This window comes from Oncorhynchus mykiss, chromosome 7 (assembly GCF_057628025.1).
Source record: "Oncorhynchus mykiss isolate SJ-2025 chromosome 7, ASM5762802v1, whole genome shotgun sequence".
Classification (NCBI taxonomy): Eukaryota; Metazoa; Chordata; class Actinopteri; order Salmoniformes; family Salmonidae; genus Oncorhynchus; species Oncorhynchus mykiss.
In genome coordinates, this window is record NC_143028.1 from 59,161,862 (window position 1) to 59,183,476 (window position 21,615).

At 41.9% G+C, this 21,615-nt stretch overlaps 1 protein-coding gene and 1 pseudogene across 3 annotated transcripts; one reads left to right on the top strand and one right to left on the bottom strand.

Annotated features, from left to right (window-relative positions):
- The first annotated feature begins 49 nt into the window (after nucleotides 1–49).
- ctsz (cathepsin Z) lies at nucleotides 50–14,786 on the top strand. Of its 2 annotated transcripts, none has more exons than XM_021610139.3 (6): nucleotides 50–195; nucleotides 7,375–7,538; nucleotides 8,227–8,406; nucleotides 8,568–8,718; nucleotides 12,983–13,148; nucleotides 13,722–14,786. In XM_021610139.3, exons 1-6 carry the CDS (start codon nucleotides 161–163, stop codon nucleotides 13,845–13,847), a joined length of 822 nt encoding a protein of 273 aa, XP_021465814.3. In that variant the 5' UTR covers nucleotides 50–160; the 3' UTR covers nucleotides 13,848–14,786. The 2 variants fall into 2 exon arrangements, with proteins under 2 accessions (XP_021465814.3, XP_021465813.1); XM_021610138.3 differs by lacking the exon at nucleotides 50–195 and adding an exon at nucleotides 2,557–2,994.
- Nucleotides 14,182–21,578, bottom strand: LOC110528246 (negative elongation factor D-like; annotated as a pseudogene). Its single transcript, XR_016497500.1, has 9 exons — nucleotides 21,570–21,578; nucleotides 21,323–21,415; nucleotides 21,112–21,223; nucleotides 20,839–20,947; nucleotides 19,499–19,606; nucleotides 16,287–16,438; nucleotides 15,766–15,896; nucleotides 15,307–15,436; nucleotides 14,182–15,205 (listed from the first exon to the last, which is right to left on the bottom strand). The product of XR_016497500.1 is annotated as a negative elongation factor D-like (transcript).
- Between the last annotated feature and the right edge of the window lie 37 nt (nucleotides 21,579–21,615).

Consider the following 21,615-nt stretch of genomic DNA (forward strand, 5'->3'; position numbering starts at 1 on the left):
ATGATTGGCATTCTGTGACCAGAGGCTTCTTGGCCTGCCAGTGTTTGTGGGTTTTTGTTAGTTAACCTATAGTTTATGCTTTTCTCTAGTTTTATTGTTGTATATATTTAATTTGGGTTACCACTTTGAACCAACGCTAATCTGCTTGGATTGGCCAACTATGGCACTCATGACTAAGCTATCCCTGGAGCTAAGGTAAAGTTGCTGTCTCCTGGGTATTTGCATTCAACACCTGGTCGCATAGACTTACTTCTCACATTTATGCACACATCAAATCAGGTTACAGACCATGTAGTTAGGCCTAAAGCCCCAACATAATGGACAGTTTTGCGGGCCTATTAAACCTAATCTTATATTCAATTTGCACTTTTTAAACTCAATTGACTGAAATGGCATTTCTCAGATATGCCCTAGTTTAGATTGGAAGGCTAGTGGCAGGTTCAACTTCAGATGAATGTATAGTGGCCACTGGGTTGACCTTGGCAATGGAGGGAAATGGATTACCTGGACATTCAATGATCAAAGAGCACCACCAAGGACGGACAGAAGGGGGGTTATCGACAGGAGCAACCCACTGAATGAGTTAGATTAAATACATTTTCCATTACCGTTTCTGTATGTACAAAGTAAATGCAGCTGAGATCATTTGTTTGCTTGAGGCAAGGCTTTCATCTGACTCTTTAGGGAAGGCCCATTCCTCCTTCCCTACAAATACTGAGGTTTTTGGCATCTGAAACCTTCATCGTGAAACAAGAGATTTGTGTGATGTAAGTGAACTGACTGCATGCAGATTAGTCCAGTCTGCACTGCTATATGTGAACTGAAAGACAATTACGTCAAGTTCTCTGCAGACCACACCAACTACAAGGTAGAGTTTTATGAATATGGGAATTTGCCTGGAGTTATTGGCTGTATAGATGGATGTCATAATCCCATTAAGTATCCCTCTACTACAGCATATGCTGAGGAGTACAGGAATTGTAAAAAATGGTTCTCAAATGTGCAAAGTGTGTGTACACTCCCAATTTGCAGTTTTCCAACATTGTTGCACCCTGGAAAGGTACAATTCATGATTCAAGAATTTTCAAAAACTCCTCTTTGTACGCTCAGCTTGAAGGAGGACAACATAGTGAAATCATACTTGGTGACAGTGGGTATGCATAGACCAACTTCTTGTCCCCCCCCCCCTCTGTTCATGCAATAAGACCTGAGCAACAATGGTACAACCAAGCTCATATCCACGTCAGAGGTGTTGTGAAGCTCATGTTTGGTGTGTTGAAGCCGTTTCCAGTGTCTCAAACACATTGCACTTTTAACCAAGAACATTCTGCATTGTCAGAATTGCAACAGCAGTGCTTCACAATTGAAGATGAGGAGGACCCAAATGTTCCCATGGTTGAGGTAGACAATGACAGAAATGGAATAGACTGCAGTGATGCAGCACTTCTCACAACAAAGATAGCTCAAGCTATTTTAGCAAACAATAGCCATGGGATTGGTTATAACCTGAGGGTTGGGGCCTGTAGAAATGTATTAACTCCAGAGATACTGGATATAATGTCAAGATGCTTGTCTCCTCCCTAACAATGTGACTTGTTGTCCCCATAGCGGAACAGCGGCTGTAAACCTCTCCAACCACTCTCAAATTCATAAAACCTATAGATGCAAGGACTGACCATGCATCCATGATATAAAAATTATAGTTTTCAAGATGCACTATGCAGAAATCGCTCTGCCATTTCCTGGTTGCTAAACAGTCTAAAAGTTAGCCTAATTTCAGTTTGTGACAAGACAAGCAGTCATGGTGTATAGCAGAGTTCCCCAACTGGCGGCCCATGGGCCGAATTTGGCCTGCGGTGGTTTTATGTGCCCCCCCCAAGTCTTTTGAGCCCCAAAAAATAATGTTTTTCTTTTTGAATTTTCATTGTTGGACATAAGACTGTAATAACACCAGGGAATTAGTTCCAAGTGATATTAATTTAAGAAATCTGTTACAAGTGTTTCTACGCATAATAGAGACGTGATCGTATACAAACGTAAGCTAGCTTTGAAATGATTGTTTTGTCAAACATCTGTTTTGGGCTTCTTGCAGTCAATTTGCAGTCTACAAGTTTTATTTGTAATTATGTTCCGGCCCCCCAGCTGAATCTTGTTGATGATCACTGATGTAGAGAATCATTATACCATCTAAGCCGCTGTGAAATATATTTTCCATATCCCAAAATATTGTATTTTCAACTGTTTGAAGCTGGTGAACAAAATGAAAGTAAGAGAGACTGGAAAGCATAAAAATAACACACATACAACAGGTCTACTGCTTCTTAGACTTGCTTTCAATGAGAATGAAAGATTTGTAACTCACATTTCTATATGAATTTTGTCTGGTCGCCCAAAAAGTAACATATTGTAGCTTTAACTATGTTTTGAGGCTATCAATAGTGTTTGTTTAAATTGTTTACACACATTGGAGTAAAACAAGCTTTTATGTTTGGGTTTATCAATGGGTATATATCTTTAAGTCCACAAACGGACGTAGCAGCTAAAGATTCTTGCTTTAAAGGGCAGCAGTGGGTTCAGTTGGTTGGTTTATTAATTAATTAGAAGGTGCAACGTCTAAAACAAAATCAATTCAGCTTTTCCTGTTATACTGTATGTAGCGAGTCACTAATCATGGGATGAAATTTGCTATGTGGTTATGCACAGGTCGAACTGCGCAGTGAGAATCATATCGTCCTGTCTGTAAAACAGGTAATCAATGACAGGGAAGTCTAATACTTTTGACAGTCTGCGCTGCGCCTGCGCCCTGTTCAGGTTGACCCTCGGGTGAAACCATAAAAATAAAAGTTCCTAGGAAGTCATATGACTGATCTTTTCCAACATGGCTCGAGCACTGTTGTTGTTTGTGTTTATGTTGTCTGGTGTCTTTGCTGGACGCTACTTTAACGAGAAACAGCCATGCTATCGACCCAAGCTGACCAAGCACAATGGAGTCAGGTAACTTTAGCTGTCTTCTATCAGCTAATTTGATATGTTTGTTGTCTAAGTGCTTGCTCTCCAGCTAAAAATAGTAGCTAGAGTTGTTGCAACATGGTTCTAGTGATTTTGTTTCCAGTTGTATCAGTCCTCTTTAAAATAACAGATCTCAGTCATTTTTTAAATGAAATCTGGGGTAAAAAGAAAAGAGCAAAATTACTCCGTTATCTTTGTATTCACGCTGCCCTTGCCTTTGAATGAGGACTCAATTATTTTGCCAGTTCAATTCAAATATTTAGTGGTCCGAGTCATCTTTGCATTCACATCGCTATGTTTAGAAAGGAACCAATTGTATTTTTTCCAACATTCACTCAATGCACTCTGGGTTTTTGCGAAGTGCAGGACAAGCCATTCCATCAGACCTTGATGGAATGATGTACCTTGATATACCTGCTTACATTTTGGAAGCTAATAGATTGCATTTAATTAAGAGATGAGACCTAAAGGAACACTTTTTTTCCCGCTTGCACTGACTTTAGTGATGAATACTTTGAGGGAAAATGTACTTGATACGATTGTGATGGCTTGTTGTTTCACGGAGCGATCTTAAGATGAACTGAGAAATTGTAAGTCGCTCTTGAAAAGAGCGTCTGCTAAATAACTAAAATGTATGAATGTTATGAGATACTATTAGCATGTGAATATGATTGGTAACAGAAGAAATAGCAGAAAATAACTCGATTAAATAATGCTGTAATTAAAGTGTACACCCGATGTAGGTTACTGCTCCCTTTAAGAGCTGTAATTGATTTTGTACACTGTTGCGGTACTCCCTAAATATGTTGTCTCCTTACACTAATCAAACCCCACAATCGAATAAACAGCTTATGAAGCTCTATTTGCAATATGTGATCTATAGGCTTTTCTCTGCATTATTGACAATCGCAAATGAATATGCAAAAACAGCACACGTTTGTTGCGTGAACCTTTACATCTCCCCTTTGTGGCACCAATGTGAGTTATGGCAGGGAAACGTTGCTGTAGCAGTCTCGTGCGGGAATAATGATAAGCGAACCTGGGGGACTTTGTATTCGCATTGCCGTAAGTGAACCGAACTCGGACCATCTCTCGAGTTCGTTTCGGGGGCTCTTTTGATGGGTTCCCTTGGCGTGTTCACACTGCACAAAAAAATCAGCGAACCGGGTTCCGAGTTCACAAAAGTTGTGTGAAAGAGACCGAGTGGGGCGGCACCGAATCCCTGAGCTGACAAGGTAAAAAAAAAAACGGTCATTCTGCCACTGAACAAGGCAGTTAACCCACTGTTCCTAGGCTCATTGTAAATAAGAATGTTTTCTTAACTGACTTGCCTAGTTAAATAAAGTGTGAAAACACCCTCTGTCTAAAGATGGTCATTTATTTTGTACTTGCGCAACACTGCATAATTAGTCATTTTTGTGGTGTGTGTGTGTATATACTCTGACAGCATACAATCACAGCCATGTCTCTGATATGGGAAGTACGGTGGCCAGCCAGCGCATGTCAGATGACTGAGTGCCAAACGCTTGTTTCAGCATGGGTAGCGTCATTGAGGACTTTAACCATTTTTGAAGTAGTCAACTGGGATTTCCTGTGGGTTAAGGAAGGATCACATTATTCCATATGGGTCATCAGGAGGGATCAGTCAATTAATTATTTGTAAGCAAACAGTCCATAACTGCAGGTGGCAGGAAATCACATCAACACCATTATCCCAGAAAACCTAGGCCCACTTCAATTTGCATACTGCCCAACAGGTCCACAGATGGAATCTGTATTTCACACCAGACTGCCCTTTCCCACCTGGACAAAAGGAACACCTAAGTGAGAATGCTATTCATTGACTACAGCTCTGTGTTCAGCACCATAGTACCCTCAAAGCTCATCACTAAAGGACCCTGGAACTAAACACCTCCCTCTGCAACTGGATCCTGGACTTCCTGACTGGCCACCCCCAGGTGGTAAGCGTAGGTAACAACACATCTGCCATGCTGATCCTCAACACAGGGGCCCCTCAGGGGTGTGTGCTCGGTCCCCTCCAGTACTCCCTATTCACTCGTGACTGCATGGCCAGGCACGACTCCAATACCATTAAGTTTGCCGACGACACAACTGTGGTAGGCCTGATCACCGACAACGATTGGACTGCCTATAGGGAGAAGGTCAGAAACCTGGCTGTGTGGTGCCAGCATAACAACCTCTCCCTCAATATGATCAAGACAAAGGAGATGATTGTGAACTACAGGAGGAGGACCGAGCACGCCCCCATTCTCATCGACGGGGCTGCAGTGGAGAAGGTTGAGAGCTTCAAGTTCCTTGGTGTCCTCATCACCAACAAACTATCATGGTCCGAACACACCAAGACTGTTGAGAAGAGGGCATGACAAAGCCTATTCCCCATCAGGAGATTTGACATGGGTCCTGAGATCCTCAAAAGGTTCTACAGCTGCACCATCGAGAGTATCTAGACTGGTTGCATCACTGCCTGGTATTGCAACTGCTCGGCCTCCGACCGCAAGGCACTACAGAGGGTAGTGCGGCCCAGTACATCACTGGGGACAAGCTTCCTGCCATCCAGGACCTCTATACCAGGCGGTGTCAGAGGAAGGCCCTAAAAATAGCCAAAGACACCAGCCACCCTAGTCATAGACTGTTCTCTCTGCTAACGCACAGGCAAGCAGTACCGGAGCACCGTCTAGGTTCAAAAGGCTTCTTAACAGCTTCTACCCCCCCCCCCACCATAAGAGTCCTGAACAGTTAATAAAATGGCTACCCAGACTATTTATTTTACTTATTTTTATTATCTGCATTGTTTAAGTGCTTGTAAGTAAGTATGTCACTGTTCTTTTCAGTGCATGTGACAAATACAATTTGATTTTGATCACCAACCTTGGCATTTATACCTGTTAACCAATTGACAGGGTTCTGGTCTAGCATGGGTTCTGGTCTTTGCACAAAACACCCATTTAAATTATATAAGTAATTGTCGCTGAGACCTATCACTCACTGCTGAAGATATTAACCTTTTATATTCATCCAATGTTTATGGATGAAGTGATGACTTCTTCGCTTCTTGGGCTGGTCCCTGTGCACACTGAGTGCTAGTGCGCATGTGATGTTGCTCCTTTATAAACCAGATCTAGAAGGTCCATGTATGCGAAAGTGAGTAGATTCCCTTGAAAACAACGGACACGTTAGACAGTCCATTTCTTATTATACCTCAGTGGTTCAAACATAATACAGGTGGCAGTATGCAACCTTTGTTTTCCAACTCGTAGAAGTAGTAGAAGAAAATGGACTACTTCAAAATGGAGATGGCCTCAATAATGGGACAGTTATGCGACGCGATATCTGCGATGTCTAAATCTATGGCACTTGTCGCTAGTGGTTTCAACTGTCTAGTGTTGATTTGTGTTCTTTATTGGTTCAGGTGTGAATTGCCTGCATATTCTGCACTCGATATCATTGGTCAGTAACTGAGTATGAGTTTATTGCATGTAATTCTTTCATATGTTTTAATAATGGTTCAAATGTTGCCAAGTTCCTGCAGGTTTCAGAATTGTCCCATAATGAGAATTAGCTGATTGGTAGGCTCCTACATAACTTTCTTCTTTAAACAATATTCAAGTGCAGAATTTTTACCCCCTGTGATTTTGACTCAAGTGTTAATCAGTTTATTACAGAAAAGGCATATCATGGCTATCCAAAGTTTGAAATCAATGAAGCAATCAAAGCCGAGGGTGGAAACAAGGTAGAAAAGTTCTGACATGTCTGTGAGTGGAAGGAGATGACTGGGTCTCCAGTAGCATGGGCAGAAATTGTTTGGGACCTGACTTTTAAAGCTTTTCATCCCATTTTGCTGTTGGGCGATCAAAATTCTGCCCTCTCCAAATATATAATTTGACAACTGCATGTCTCCAGAAACATGCATGGCCCTTTCAACGGTAGTAGCTATTTGGCTTCTGAGTTTTGAAAGTATGATTGTGCTGTGGATGCTTTTGAGTGCTTGATCTTTGAATGGAGAGGCAGATATGCCAAGTTCGATCATGGGTGTATTCATTACACCTATTCTTTTTGTTTTTTTGTTGCTAAACGTTTCTTAAACGAAAGCAAACTGCATGAAACTGGGAGGGATATACCTGAATTTGTCCAATTGAAACTTGTTTTACTTGCAACACATTTTGCAACTGTTTGGACTAATGATTACACCCCTGGTCAGGTTTTGAATTGTACCGTCATGGTATGGGACCTTAAGTGCGCACTGCATTTTTGTTATCCGTCATGCTTGCTGAGACTGCTTTTAGCTGCTCTACATTAGAATTCTGTCTAGAGAACCTTGTACCCTGATGTCATGTCTTTCATTAGGACGTTGCCTAGACCCCACAAGTTCCTGAAACTCAATGAGCTCCCCAAGACGTGGGACTGGAGGAACATCAACGGCACCAACTACGTCAGCACCACTCGCAATCAGCACATCCCCCAATACTGTGGCTCCTGCTGGGCACACGGCAGCACCAGCGCCATGGCAGGTAGCTTAACCTCAAGTTCGCCTTTCCACAGTCGTCCGACCTGTACAGCTCATAGAAATGAACAAACCATATCCAATTTATTTGGGAGTTTTACAGACTCTCTTGCATCAGGAGGGAGCACCGTACAAAGGGACAAATGGATGATCAGATTGTGAAATTCTATTATTTGACCACAGATGTCTCAAACCTCTGATTCACTATAAGTACAGTATTGCACATCTTGGTAATTCATCATCAAGATGGTCATAAAGATGATTTGTACCAAATTAAAGTCACTTGGAAACAATTTTATAACAAAGGTGGAGTAAACATTAATAATTGTTCAAACATGCATGTCTGTTAGGCATTTAACACATGACCCAAATTCAGAGAAGTGGTGAGGCAGTGAAGCGGTGTGGCAATGCCAACCACTGAATGTGCTGACGTGCAGTTAAAGCTTCATGGTTTCCTGTAATTCAGGTTATGCTGTAAATCTTGTTCCTGTAAAGCATGTTTGTTGTAGAATGCAAAGTACAGTTCCTCCTTTGCTCATACAAGTAGTCCTTTGTCCTTTTATCATAACAATACCATGACTTCAGAGTTCTAGAGTAGTCCTTACTAAGTTTGACTTGTGAACATGTAAGAGCAGATTCTGTCACCTGTACTAAATTAATGGACTGGTTGTTGGTGGTTTGCTCTCCTTTGTCAGATCGCATCAACATCAAGCGAAAGGGAGCCTGGCCCTCTGCTTATCTGTCAGTCCAGAATGTGGTGGACTGTGGTGAGGCCGGCTCCTGTCATGGAGGGGATCACTCTGGGGTGTGGGAGTACGCCAACAAACACGGCATCCCTGACGAGACCTGCAACAACTACCAGGCCAAGGACCAGAGTAAGGCCTCAAGAACTCCTAGCTGAACATAATTTTTTCTTGGTTGTACATTACATTTTTTTCCCATGACTTGATCACAAGAATTTCTGTCACATCAAATTAAGATTCTGTTAATTTACAATTTCTCAGGCTTAAAATGTTCTCCATATTGTGTCTTGCAGAGTGCAAACCATTCAATCAGTGTGGAACCTGCACAACATTCGGGGTCTGTAACATTATCCAGAACTATACCCTGTGGAAGGTCGGAGACTTCGGCGCCATCAGTGGGAGGGAGAAGATGATGGCTGAGATCTACGCTGGAGGACCTATCAGGTTAGGAACTGGACCTGGTCAACATGGGCTGTGTCTCAAATGCAGGGGTGCAACTTTCACGTTCTGAAATTGCAATTTTGTCCCCTCCCCAGTTTTATCAATGCACTGTGATACAAAAATCGGCATGTGTGCTTTAGGACCATACGGATGCCTCAGAGTGGTCGGGTAGGCTGTTTGGAGGTTTCAGCCGTCAGGATTTTAGGGCTGCTCTCCGACACCACAGTGTGCAGACAGGCAGTGTGAAGACAAAGCTTCTGACCAGCACAGTGGTGCTGTCTCTTTGTTGTGCTTTTTCTCAGTTATCAGAGCAGAAACTGGCAGCTCTTTATTTGACTGATGTAGCTGTCAAGGTAACTGCTGTTTGACTTAATAGAAAAAAGTATTTATTCCCAGTTCTGAGCTAGTAGTGTAACTGAAATGTAACGTCAGCTAATGTTTCATCTCAAACTGAAATTCTGTTTGAAGAGAAACAAAGTAGCTAGCTAGTAGACCACAACCAGTTCAACTCTAGCTATCTATAAGATAGCAGAATCTAAAAGCTGCTGGGTGTATGGAAATGTCCCTTGTGTCCCGTTTCAAGAGGTAAATTAACTTGGCTAATTTTTGTCAGTTGACGCACCATTAGAGCTAGCCAACGTAAGCTAGTTCACTCACTTGATGTATTATTATTATTTTTTTAAGTAGACCTGAATAAAATCATGAAATCAGCAACCAAATGATTGAAGACCGATATACTGACGTTTTTTTTTTAGTCAGTATAGCAATGTAATGTTATTGATTTGTCAGATCCCCTACTTTTCACACTGATACAGTATAAACAGCTATGCAGACTGTCATGGTACACAATATTTTTATTTAACTAGGCAAGTCAGTTAAGAACAAATTATTATTTTCAATGACGGCCTAGGAACAGTGGGTTAACTGCCTGTTCAGGGGCAGAACGACAGATTTGTACCTTGTCAGCTCTGGGATTTGAACTTGCAACCTTCCGGTTACTAGTCCAACGCTCTAACAACTAGGCTGCCGCCCCAGGATTGGCTACGCATGGCCAATGTGATTTATAGAATATTTATCAGGATATTTTCTACTTGCAGGCTGCAATGTTTATGCTTTATGTAGGTTATTAAATAGCTAGCAATGGCAATAAGTTACTTTTAGATTTGTATATTTCTCATTTAGATTGAATGTAGATTAACCATAGACAAGGATTTTGTGATGTAAAGATTATGAATGAAAATGTGCATATGAAAATCATGATTGGTAGAAATTGTCAAATTGGCACTCCAAATGGAAAAGGTTGCTGACCGCTGGTGTAGCTCATTACCTGCAACCTCAGGCCAGCAGCGGGAGGAGGGGGTTCGGGAACAGGTATTTTTCTTCTTCTGGTTAGGCTCCTTCTTGAGTCATTTATTTAAACAGCGTGTTTCAAACATATAGGGTGTGTCTCTATATAGGCCAATGGAAAAATATAAACTTTACAGAAAAAACTACTCTTAGTGGGCCAAGATGTTATTTTTGTCAGGGACTGCTCAAGTAGAAATCCCCCCCCCCCACCCCCACTTCTATAACCAAAGTTACACTATGTAGGGAATGGGGTGCCACATAAATTCGTAACCATGGGCACCCTCATGGATATCATCCTGACCAACTTGTCCTCTAAATACACCTCTGCCTTCTTCAACCAGGATCTCAGCGATCACTGCCTCATTGCCTGCGTCCGTAATGGGTCTACAGTCAAACGACCACCCCTCATCACTGTCAAACGCTCCCTAAAACACCCCAGACTTGACTGCCCTTGACCAGCACAAAACATCCTGTGGCGTACTGCACTAGCATTGAATAGCCCCTGCGATATGCAACTTTTCAGTTAGGAAAGCTAAGGCTAGCTTTTTCAACCAGGAATCCTGCAACACTAATTCCAAAAAGTTTTGGGACACTAAACTCCATGGAGAATAAGAGCACCTCCTCCCAGCTGCCCACTGCACTGAGGCTAGGAAACACTGTCACCACCGATAAATCTACACTATATAATTTCAATAAGCATTTTTCTACAACTGGCCATGCATTCCACCTGGCTACCCCTACTCCGGCCAACAGCTCTGCAGCTGTATCTCCCTCTCTAACTTTAAGCATCGGCTGTCAGAGCAGCTTACCGATCACTGTACCTGTACACAGCCCATCTGTGAATGGCACACCCAACTACCTCATCCCCATATGATTTGTTTTGCTCTTTTGCACCCCAGTATCTCTACTTGCACATCTATCACTCCAGTGTTAATGCTAAATTGTAATTATTTTGCCTCTATGGCCTATTTATTCCCTTTACCTCCCTAATCTTACTACATTTGCACACACTGTACGTAGATTTTTATTTTGTTATTGACTGTACGTTTGTTTGTAACTCTTGTTTTTGTCGCACTTCTTTGCTTTATCTTGGCCAGGTCGCAGTTGTAAATGAGAACTTGTTCTCAACTGGCCTACCTGGTTAAATAAAGGTAACATTTGTAACTGGACTGGGTTAACATGGTGACTGCTGTTCTTCTCATGAGCTCCCACCTAACAGTGACTGTGTATGGATTCGCACAAGATGTAAAGCCAAATCACATATCTGATATGTAACAAAGGGTTTTTATTTGTACTATTTTCTACCTTGTAGACATCAAAACTATGAAATAACACATGGAATCATGTAGTAACCAAAAAAGTGTTAAACAAATCTAACTATTTTAGATTCTTCAAAGTAGCCACCCATTGCCTTGACAGCTTTGCACATTCTTGGCATTCTCTCAACCAGCTTCACCTAGAATGCTTTTCCAACAGTCTTGAAGGAGTTACCATATGCTGAGCACTTGTTGGCTGCTTTTCCTTCACTCGGCGGTCCAACTCATCTCAATTGGGTTGAGGTTGGGTGATTGTGGAGGCCAGGTTATCTGATGCAGTACTCCATCACTCTCCTTGGTCAAATAGCCCTTACACAGCCTGGAGGTGTGTTGGGTCATTGTCCTGTTGAAAAATAAATGGTAGTCCAACTAAGCGCAAAAAAGATGGGATGGCGTATCGCTACAGAATGCTGTGGTAACCATGCTGGTTAAGTGTGCCTTGAATTCTAAATAAATCACTGACAGTGTCACCAGCAAAGCACCATCACACCACCTCCATGCTTCACGGTGGGAACCACACATGCGGAGGTCATCTGGTTACGCAGTCTTACAAAGGCATGGCGGTTGGAACCAAAAATCTCAAATTTGGACTCAGACCAAAGGATTGATTTCCACCAGTCTAATGTCCTTTGCTCATGTTTCTTGGCCCAAGCCAGTGTCTTCTTCTTATTGGTGTCCTTTTTAGTATTGGTTTCTTTGCAGCAATTTGACCATGAAGGACTGATTGACGCATTCTCCTCTGAACTGTTGATGTCTTACTTGAGTGCTGTGAAGCATTTATTTGGGCTGCAATTTCTGAGGCTGGTAATTCTCTAATGAACTTATCCTCTGCATCAGAAGAAACTCTGGGTCTTCCTTTCCTGTGGCGGTCCTCATGAGAGCCAGTTTCTTCATAGCGTTTAATCGTTTTTGCGACTGCACTTGAAGAAGAAACTCGAAGTTCATAATTTTCCAGATTGACTGACCTTAATGTTTTAAAGTAATGGACTGTAATTTTCTCTTTGCATATTTGAGCTGTTCTTGACATAATATGGACTTAGCCCTATTTCTGTAAACTACCCCAACCTTGTCACAACCCAACTGATTGGCTCAAATGCATGAAGGAGGAAAGAAATTCCACAAATTAACTTAACGAGGCACACTTGTTAATTGAAATGCATTACAGGTGACTGCCTCATGAAGCTGGGTGAGAGAATGCCAAGCGTGTGCAAAGCTGTCAAGGCAAAGGGTGGCTACTTATATTTTCTATTTTTGAAGAATCTATTTTGTTGAACACTTTTGGTTACTACATGGTGCCATTTCATAGTTTTGATGTCTTCACTATTATTCTACAATATAGTAAAAAAAAAAGAGAACCATGGAATGAATAACTTTTTAGATGTTTCCAAACCTTTGACTGATTCTGTACTTTGAGTCAGCTGAACTTGTGGATACCGTTTTTGTCTCTGTGCAGTTTGAAGGAAGTTGCTAACTAGTATTACCCATAGACTTCCAATCTGCTAGTGCATTCTGTTTCCTTTCACGTCCTTGCAAAAACATAAACAAAAAAATGCTGACTAATTAGTTTCGCTTTAACTAAAGTTTTTGTTTTCTGTCCTTGGTAGCTGTGGAATCATGGCCACTGACAAGTTGGACGCCTACACTGGAGGCCTGTACTCTGAGTACATTGAGGAGCCCTTCATCAACCACATTGTATCTGTTGCCGGCTGGGGCATGGATGAGAACGGTGTGGAATTCTGGATCGTCCGCAACTCATGGGGAGAGCCATGGGTAAAATTTGTACATATTAGTCATTTAGCAGACGCTGTAATCTAGAGGGATTTTTATTTTTTATAAATATATATATATTTTTTAAATATTTTATTTATTTTATATACAGTTTCATTTATTTTAAGGTAGCTAGGTGAGACGACCACAGATCAAGTAGCTATCCACAAAGTCCGTGCTAAGACAAGTGAGTGTTGGTGAAAGTCTAGGGTGTTTAATTTTTAATTTTTATGGGGGGGGGTGGGGCTATGAGGTTAATCAAGATGCATGGTGAAGAGGTAGTTTTTTTTTTCGGAAGATGGACGTTATGGGGAAGCTTGTTCCATCCTCATTGACTGAATGAACACTGCATGCCATATTGGAGCTGGTAGTCTGTTGTGATCTTTCATGACACTAGCTGCAGCAGAGAATTTAAAACCTCATGCTCTACTGTAGATTTACCAATCCCAGCCTTTAGCCGTTCCTGTAGTTTATTAACTTGACTATTACATAAACTTCACTTTCTATTGTTCATGTTTGTTCTAGCATCTTTATCTAGCTGAAACGCCAGATTGAGTAAATGTGTTTTCTTGCCAGGGTGAGAAGGGCTGGCTGAGGATCGTGACCAGCGCCTACAAGGGAGGAAGTGGCAGTCAGTACAACCTGGCATTGGAGGAAGACTGCATGTATGGAGATCCCATCGTGCCCAAGACCTACATGTAGACAACAGGCAGTGGGACCAACCAATGTTTCTTCTGAAGACCTGGGGCCTCCATCAACCGTTGCATAAATTTCACACTAAATATCTGTCCGCATCAAAATATTGAGATTTTATGAATCGGACCTGTCGTAAAACTGCATGCGTGAACAAGCGTTAAAACTCTGCCTGGAAAATGCCCTCATTCACCTTTTTATGGTGACAATAATGCCCTTTATTTGCTGTATAAATTGGAACTAGGCCACAGTTTCTAAAAGAAAGCACAAATATGATCAAATGTTTTGAGGTGTTGACAGAATCTTAATATTTTGCAGAGGACAGTTTCTGAAAGGGAAAAAAACATTTTCAGTTTTTATGAATGCCAACTTTTGCATGTAGGCAGCATTTATAAATGAGGCCCTTGAAGCTGTTAATAGGCAGCATTGTCATAGAAAACTATAGATATACAATCTCAGGCTACTTCCACATTGTAACAATGTACCATGGTAAAATCGGGAAGAGGAAAGTTATTTTAAAAAATGTTGCCTTGATGTGCTTTCGGATCTTTTTCTTATACAAAATGTTACTGAACAAGTCATTATGTACAAATGCTGATATTAGGTGCACAATTTAGCTTAAGCTCAAAAGGCTAGGAAGAATTAATTGTGGCTGTAAATGTTGAAGCTTTGATCAATTCTGATGCCACTTGTCTTGTTGTATGCAAATTTAACTGAATGATTTCAGTATTCTGAAAGCAAGGCCAGGGTTCAAACAAATGCACTGATATCTCACTGCACTTAGCTTAAAGGTAATTTATGCTTGTCTTCATGACGGTTTCCACAGTTCAATTTGTTTGAATCCAGGCCTGTTACAGAAACTTGTTTTAATAGTTGATACATTTTCTGAACCACCTCAAAATAAATGCTGAAGAATGGTGGCTGTTGCTACGTCTGGAACTAATAAAACCAAGATGTGTCATGATTCTTGTCAAATTGAAAAAGGCAACCATGAAAAAGGCCAAACCTTTTGAGCAGTCAGTCATACATACATTTAACAGACCTAAACTTTAGCTCATACTAATGGAAACTACAGTGAAATGAATGGAGCTGCACAAGTTCTCCACATACCTCCAGACAAGCAATAATACACAACATCCTAATTCTGAGTCATGTGTTTACACCACATTTGAAAATAAAAAGTTGCAGGTGAAAGTCTACACCCAAGTGGTCAGCCTCAATCGGCAATGTTCCAGTCCTCGTTCAGCAGAACACATCCAGGGATTGGCTCATAACCAAAAGGTCCTGGTCTTCCCGCTACATCCTCAGTCAAGTTAAACCGAACCAGTGTCATTCTCAGTTCATTATGAAGTTGGATTTGCAGTGGGCTGAAACGGAGCAAAATGATGATTCTATAACTGAGCAAAAGGAAAATATTAAACCATGTAGACACTTTTGGGCCATGAAAAAGATGGTATAAGAGATTGACCTATGAACTCCGCAACAGGGTCATGTTCTCCTTCTGTCCGAATGGTTCCAGCGATGCTGTCGTTCTCCAGGATGGGCAGGAACAGCTGGACAAAGTCCGAAGTGTACGGTGGGGCAATCAAATCCTACACCTGATAAGGCAAACACTATCAATATTTTACTACTATCCAACCAATTCAGTTGAGATTGTGACAGTTGAGAGCATAACTTCATTAGACTGCCTTTTCCACAAAGCTGCTCACTCAATGTTCAAACTTATTGTAACACTGGATTTTACAGATAATACAACCATCCTTTCACAAAACGCAGGAATCAATTTAAATAAATTCAATGCATTTCCTTCAATCATATGTAATGCTGCCAAGATGGAGGACATGTATCAACAGCCTATGCTCCTTATAGGAGCCAAAAGCTTGTCAAGTAAGTCAATACTGGCAAAATAGTGTAGAGGGCAGGATACCTCTGATGTGCAGACTTCTGTACTTCCTGGCCGATCCTGCGCATGGCCGACCCTCCCTGCTCCTCCTGAGACATGATGGACATCATGGCCTGGGCAAACAGGTAAGTGTGCTCACCGTGACACACCATCTTCTGTGGAACACAGAAAAGGAGAAGAAAACAGTTCAGCTCCAAACCAACCACACAAACAGACACACTCATGCCAAAAGACAGGTAGCCTGCAACATGTTGTGTTGTGGTCCCAATGTCCTGCAATTACATATTGGTTAGTGAAATACTGATTGAAGTACCCCTTACAAATGATTCAAAATCTTGAATACATCACATTTACAAAATCATCAAACCAAGGATTTGTATTGAGTGAGAATGACAAATATGCCTAGATCTTATTCTTGGGAACACCAGGGCCGGTAATCATAAAGCGTCTCAGAGTAGGAGTGCTGATCTCTAGAATCAGTATTGCCTTTTAGATCCTAATGAATATAATTATATGGACAGGGGGGGACCTGATTAGAGGCTCACAGCGAACTCTGGCAGGTTCTTCTCCAGGTTGTCCTCTCCTCCATCCAGCAGTGTGGCCAGAGAGGTTCTCAGGACCCTGGCGAACACCTCCAGCTGCTGGCACGCCGTGGACACACTGGTGATCTCCCCTGGTAACCCGCGTCTGAGATGAGCTGAAAACACACACACACACACACACACACACAAAAAAATCAGCAAGGAGAGGAGGAAAATTACACAGTTTGACCCATAACGACGTTAGTTATTAACCTCTCTGCGCACCGAACCGGGTAGTGGGATGAAACTCGACAACATACGGTGATCACTACATGAATAGTCATATTAAACATTAATGACAATACAAGTGTCTCACATGTTTCGAAAGCCTAGAATCTTGCTAATCCAACTGCGTAGTCAGATTTAAAAAATCTGCTGCGAAAGAATACGATGTGATTATCTGAGGATAGAGCCCCATAAAAAACAAATATTTCAACCAGCACAGGCGTAACAAAATCACAAACTGCAATAAAATAAATTGCTTACCTTTGACGATCTTCCTCTGTTTGCAATCCCAATGCTCATTGGGACACAATGAATGATCTTTTGTTTGATAAATCCATTTGTATAGCCTAACACGAAACATTTTGTGAACCGCTTGTGTCGTGAATTCCGTCTCATTCCATTTTCGACGACACATTCGAGGTAAATACAGACACAGAACGTGACTTTTTCAGTCATGTTTGGTTTCATTGCAATCAACTGGTTTGTTTGTAACACAACCAAACCTGATGGGTCATTTCACGGGACGTATTGACTGAAAGAAACCGATTTGAAGACAACAAGTAATGACATCATTTTGCACCATTGATATGACCTCTGTTTCGTTGATTGACTATATTTTAACCCAATGACCACTGATCGTCTTGAAATCTAGCTGGGTAGATAGCCAATGAGCTGAGGTAAACGGCAAAATGTAATGGTTATGTGTTGGAAGACCAACCCATGTAGTAAACTCCGGCGTAAAGAGGTTCATTCGCCATTGACGATTCATACCGGAAGGAGCCACGCATGTTACGCACAGCATTGTTTTGGTAAAGCGCATATTCAGCTGTTTATATATCAATCAGTATGGCGACTAAGTCAGGAAAAGCTAAATCTAAGTCTAGATGTACAGATGTACACACAATTTTGGCCCTGTCCGGGGGTGTCCTCAGATGGGGCCACAGTGTCTCCTGACCCCTCCTGTCTCAGCCTCCAGTATTTATGCTGCAGTAGTTTATGTGTCGGGGGGCTAGGGTCAGTTTGTTATATCTGGAGTACTTCTCCTGTCCTAATCGGTGTCCTGTGTGAATCTAAGTGTGCGTTCTCTAATTCTCTCCTTCTTTCTCTCTCTCGGAGGACCTGAGCCCTAGGACCATGCCCCAGGACTACCTGACATGATGACTCCTTGTTGTCCCCAGTCCACCTGGCCGTGCTGCTGCTCCAGTTTCAACTGTTCTGCCTTATTATTATTCGACCATGCTGGTCATTTATGAAAAATTGAATATCTTGGCCATGTTCTGTTATATTCTCCATCCGGCACAGCCAGAAGAGGACTGGCCACCCCACATATGCTCTCTCTAATTCTCTCTTTCTTTCTCTCTCTCGGAGGACCTGGGCCCTAGGACCATGCCCCAGGACTACCTGACATGATGACTCCTTGCTGTCCCCAGTCCACCTGGCCGTACTGCTGCTCCAGTTTCAACTGTTCTGCCTTATTATTATTCGACCATGCTGGTCATTTATGAAAATTTGAACATCTTGGCCATGTTCTGTTATAATCTCCACCCGGCACAGCCAGAAGAGGACTGGCCACCCCACATAGCCTGGTTCCTCTCTAGGTTTCTTCCTAGGTTTTGGCCTTTCTAGGGAGTTTTTCCTAGCCACCGTGCTTCTACACCTGCATTGCTTGCTGTTTGGGGTTTTAGGCTGGGTTTCTGTACAGCACTTTGAGATATCAGCTGATGTACGAAGGGCTATATAAATAAATTTGATTTTATTAATTTAGCGATTCCCAAATGGAGGAATATTTTTTGAACGGAGAGGGCATCGTTTTGGACTGGTAAGTTCTTCTCATGCTAATGCCGTTGTTTGAAATTAATAATATAAAATATTATTTGTGAAATGAAATAGCCTATTTGAGGCTGTTGAGGGGAGGGCAGGCCCACAACAATGGCCAAAGTTAAATGGAGACAGTAGATACAGCTGGTCTGTCATAATATAATAAAGACAGTAGATCTAGCTGGTCTGTCATAATATAATAGAGACAGTAGATCTAGCTGAAATGTCATAATATAAATGAGACAGTATATCCAGCAGGTCTATAATAATATATTCAACCTTATGTTCCCTGTACTCTATATATATCTGTTTATTATACCTGTTGATACAGAGCTCATATGTGAAAATATTCTAACTGAACATTTTCTTTCACAGTGACATTTACTCCGAATGGGAGCCCGCAGTGCCAAGGTGTCCATCCCCCACTGAAGCTGGTTCATCCAGCTCCTGCCACAAGTGGTGTTCATCTGCCCAAATGTATTTCTGCAGGCATGGATGTGCTATGGCACCTGGCATCAGCAGCACAATATTGTGTAGAGGACTGAGGGTCTTCCAAATATTGTGTTATTTTGTAAATGTATATTATTTTTTCTCCATTTTTGGGGGTGGGGGTGGGGGGGGTGGGGGGGGGGGGGGGTGTTAGAATACCATTTTGGTATTTTGTATATAGTTATTCCATTCAAAATGTATAACTTCACCAATTTGGCCACTTGGGTACATTTTGGCTACTTGTGTGGGACACCTGGGTGACTTCATGATAAATGTCATGAAGCACACTCATTTTGGAGAGTATTGTTGCCCTCTTATGTTTTTCACTGAAATTGTTCCCATCATCCTTCTGAATGTTTGTTTTATCTTGTTCATTTTAAAGATGATGATACAATAAAAATAAAAAACATGTTTTTTTTCATTGTATTATCTAAACCAGATCTATTGTGTTATATTTTCCTACATTCAATTCACATTTACACAAACTTCAGAGTGTTTTCTTTCAAATGGTACCAATAATATGCATATCCTTGGTTCTGTGGCTGAGCTACAGGCAGTTAGATTTGGGTATGTCTTCAGGCGGAAATTGAAAAAAGTAGGGGGTAGCTCTAAGAGGTTGTTAACTGCTGGGTGATCATCAGTACCTTGACAGTGAAGTTGAGCATCAAACAGTCAGGGTTGGCCTCGGCCAGCTTGTAGAAAAGGTTTCTCCAGGTGGTGTGGGCGATCATCTGTTCCATCCAGAAAGGAGTCTGAACCAACAAGAGGACAGGGTTACTAAACTCAGTAAAAAAAAGAAACGTCCTCTCAATGTCAACTGCGTTTATTTCAGCAAATTTAACATGCAAATATTTGCATGAACATAAGACATAAACTGAACAAGTTTCACAGACATGTGACTAACAGAAATGGAATAATGTGTCCCTGAACAAAGAAGGGGGTCAAAATCAAAATTAACAGTCAGTATCTGATGTGGCAACCAGCTGCATTAAGTACTGCAGTGCATCTCCTCCTCATGGACTGCACCAGATTTGCCAGTTTTTGCTGTGAGATGTTACCCCACTCTTCCACCAAGGCACCTGCAAATTACCAGACATTTCTGGGGGGGATTGGCCCTAGCCCTCACCCTCCGATCCCAGACTTGCTCAATGGGATTCAGATCCGGGCTCTTCGTTGGCCATGGCAGAACACTGACATTCCTGTCTTGCAGGAAATCACACACAGAACGAGCAGTATTGCTGGTGACATTGTCATGCTGGAGGGTCATGTCAGGATGACCTGGTGTAACTCGGGCAGTTGTTGTTGCCATCCTGTACCTGTCCCACAGGGGTGATGTTCAGATGTACCGATCCTGTGCAGGTGGTCTGCCACTGTCCGTCCTGTCTCAGGCGTCTCACAGTATGGACATTGCAATTTATTTCCCTCTGCAGTCCTCATGCCTCCTTGCAGCATGCCTCAGGCACGTTCACGCAGATGAGTAGGGACCCTGGGCATCTTTTGGTGTTTTTCAGAGTCAGTAGAAAGGCCTCTTTAGTGTCCTAAGTTTTCATAACTGTGACCTTAATTGCCTACCGTCTGTAAGCTGTTAGTGTCTTAACGACCGTTCCACAGGTGCATGTTCATTAATTTTTTATGGTTCATTGGACAAGTATCGGAAACAGTGTTTAAACCCTTTACAATGAAGATCTGTGAAGTTATTTGGATTTTTACGAATTATCTTTGAAAGACAGGGTCCTGAAAAATGGACGTTTATATACACTGCATACTATAGGGTTTCTACTATACTCTGAGGGAAACACATTACATGCAAGAACAGAGAATTAAAAAAATGTATATGATTAATCAAGTTTTTTTTCTAGGAGACGAAATAAGAGTGAAAGAAAACAGCAAGCAAGCAGGAGTGCACCAGTTTTGAGCTATCTGTCACATTCAGATCACAGCAAAGCATTGGTGGTTTGTCTTTCACTGGCGACTGATATCTCACCTCTCCCTCCACGGTAAAGATGGAGTCAGCCTTCTGGGGGTCAAATGCTTGATCAGCAGACTCTTCAAGTGATTCTCTACCCGTTCCTGCACCTGAGCTGGATCTACACCTGCAATACACAGTCCGAAAAAACATACATTCCACTATGTGTCTCAAACAGTGTGAGAGGAACAAAAAAAACATTTTCAGTGTATGTGGAGTCCAGGGTTTTCCCCATGCAGTGCATTACTGGTCAAAAGTAGTACACTGCATAGGGAAAAGGGTGCCATTTGCAGCCCAGTCCATTGAGCCACTCTGCCAGCAGGTTGACAGTCTGGGCCACAGCGGAGTAGTTCTCCGACAGGAGCTGGATGACGTGTTCAGGGGAGCCACCAGCCTGAAATAACTGTGGAAACAGAAGCCTCTGCAGGAAATGGTCGGACTCTTCACACACTAACGTTACTAGGCAGACACACGCAATAGTGTGTTTACGTTAAGGGTGTACAGCAGGCTCCATGATGTAATCTCTGCTGGAGAACTTCTGTAGGCAGTCCTCCTGAACTTTCCCATCATTCTCCCCTTCAACATAGTCGTCCTGCTATATGAAAGTCACATCACTTCAGCCAAGGAAAGAACATCTTAACATTGAAGCTATCGCCATATAAATTCGCGATTTGGCTCTGTCAAACAATGAATCAACAGCCTGCAACAATGTAGATACAATATATTTTTTTTAGCTACATTGCCATTACTAGCGACATTGTACATTCACTAGCTGGCTACATACAGTAGCTAAAG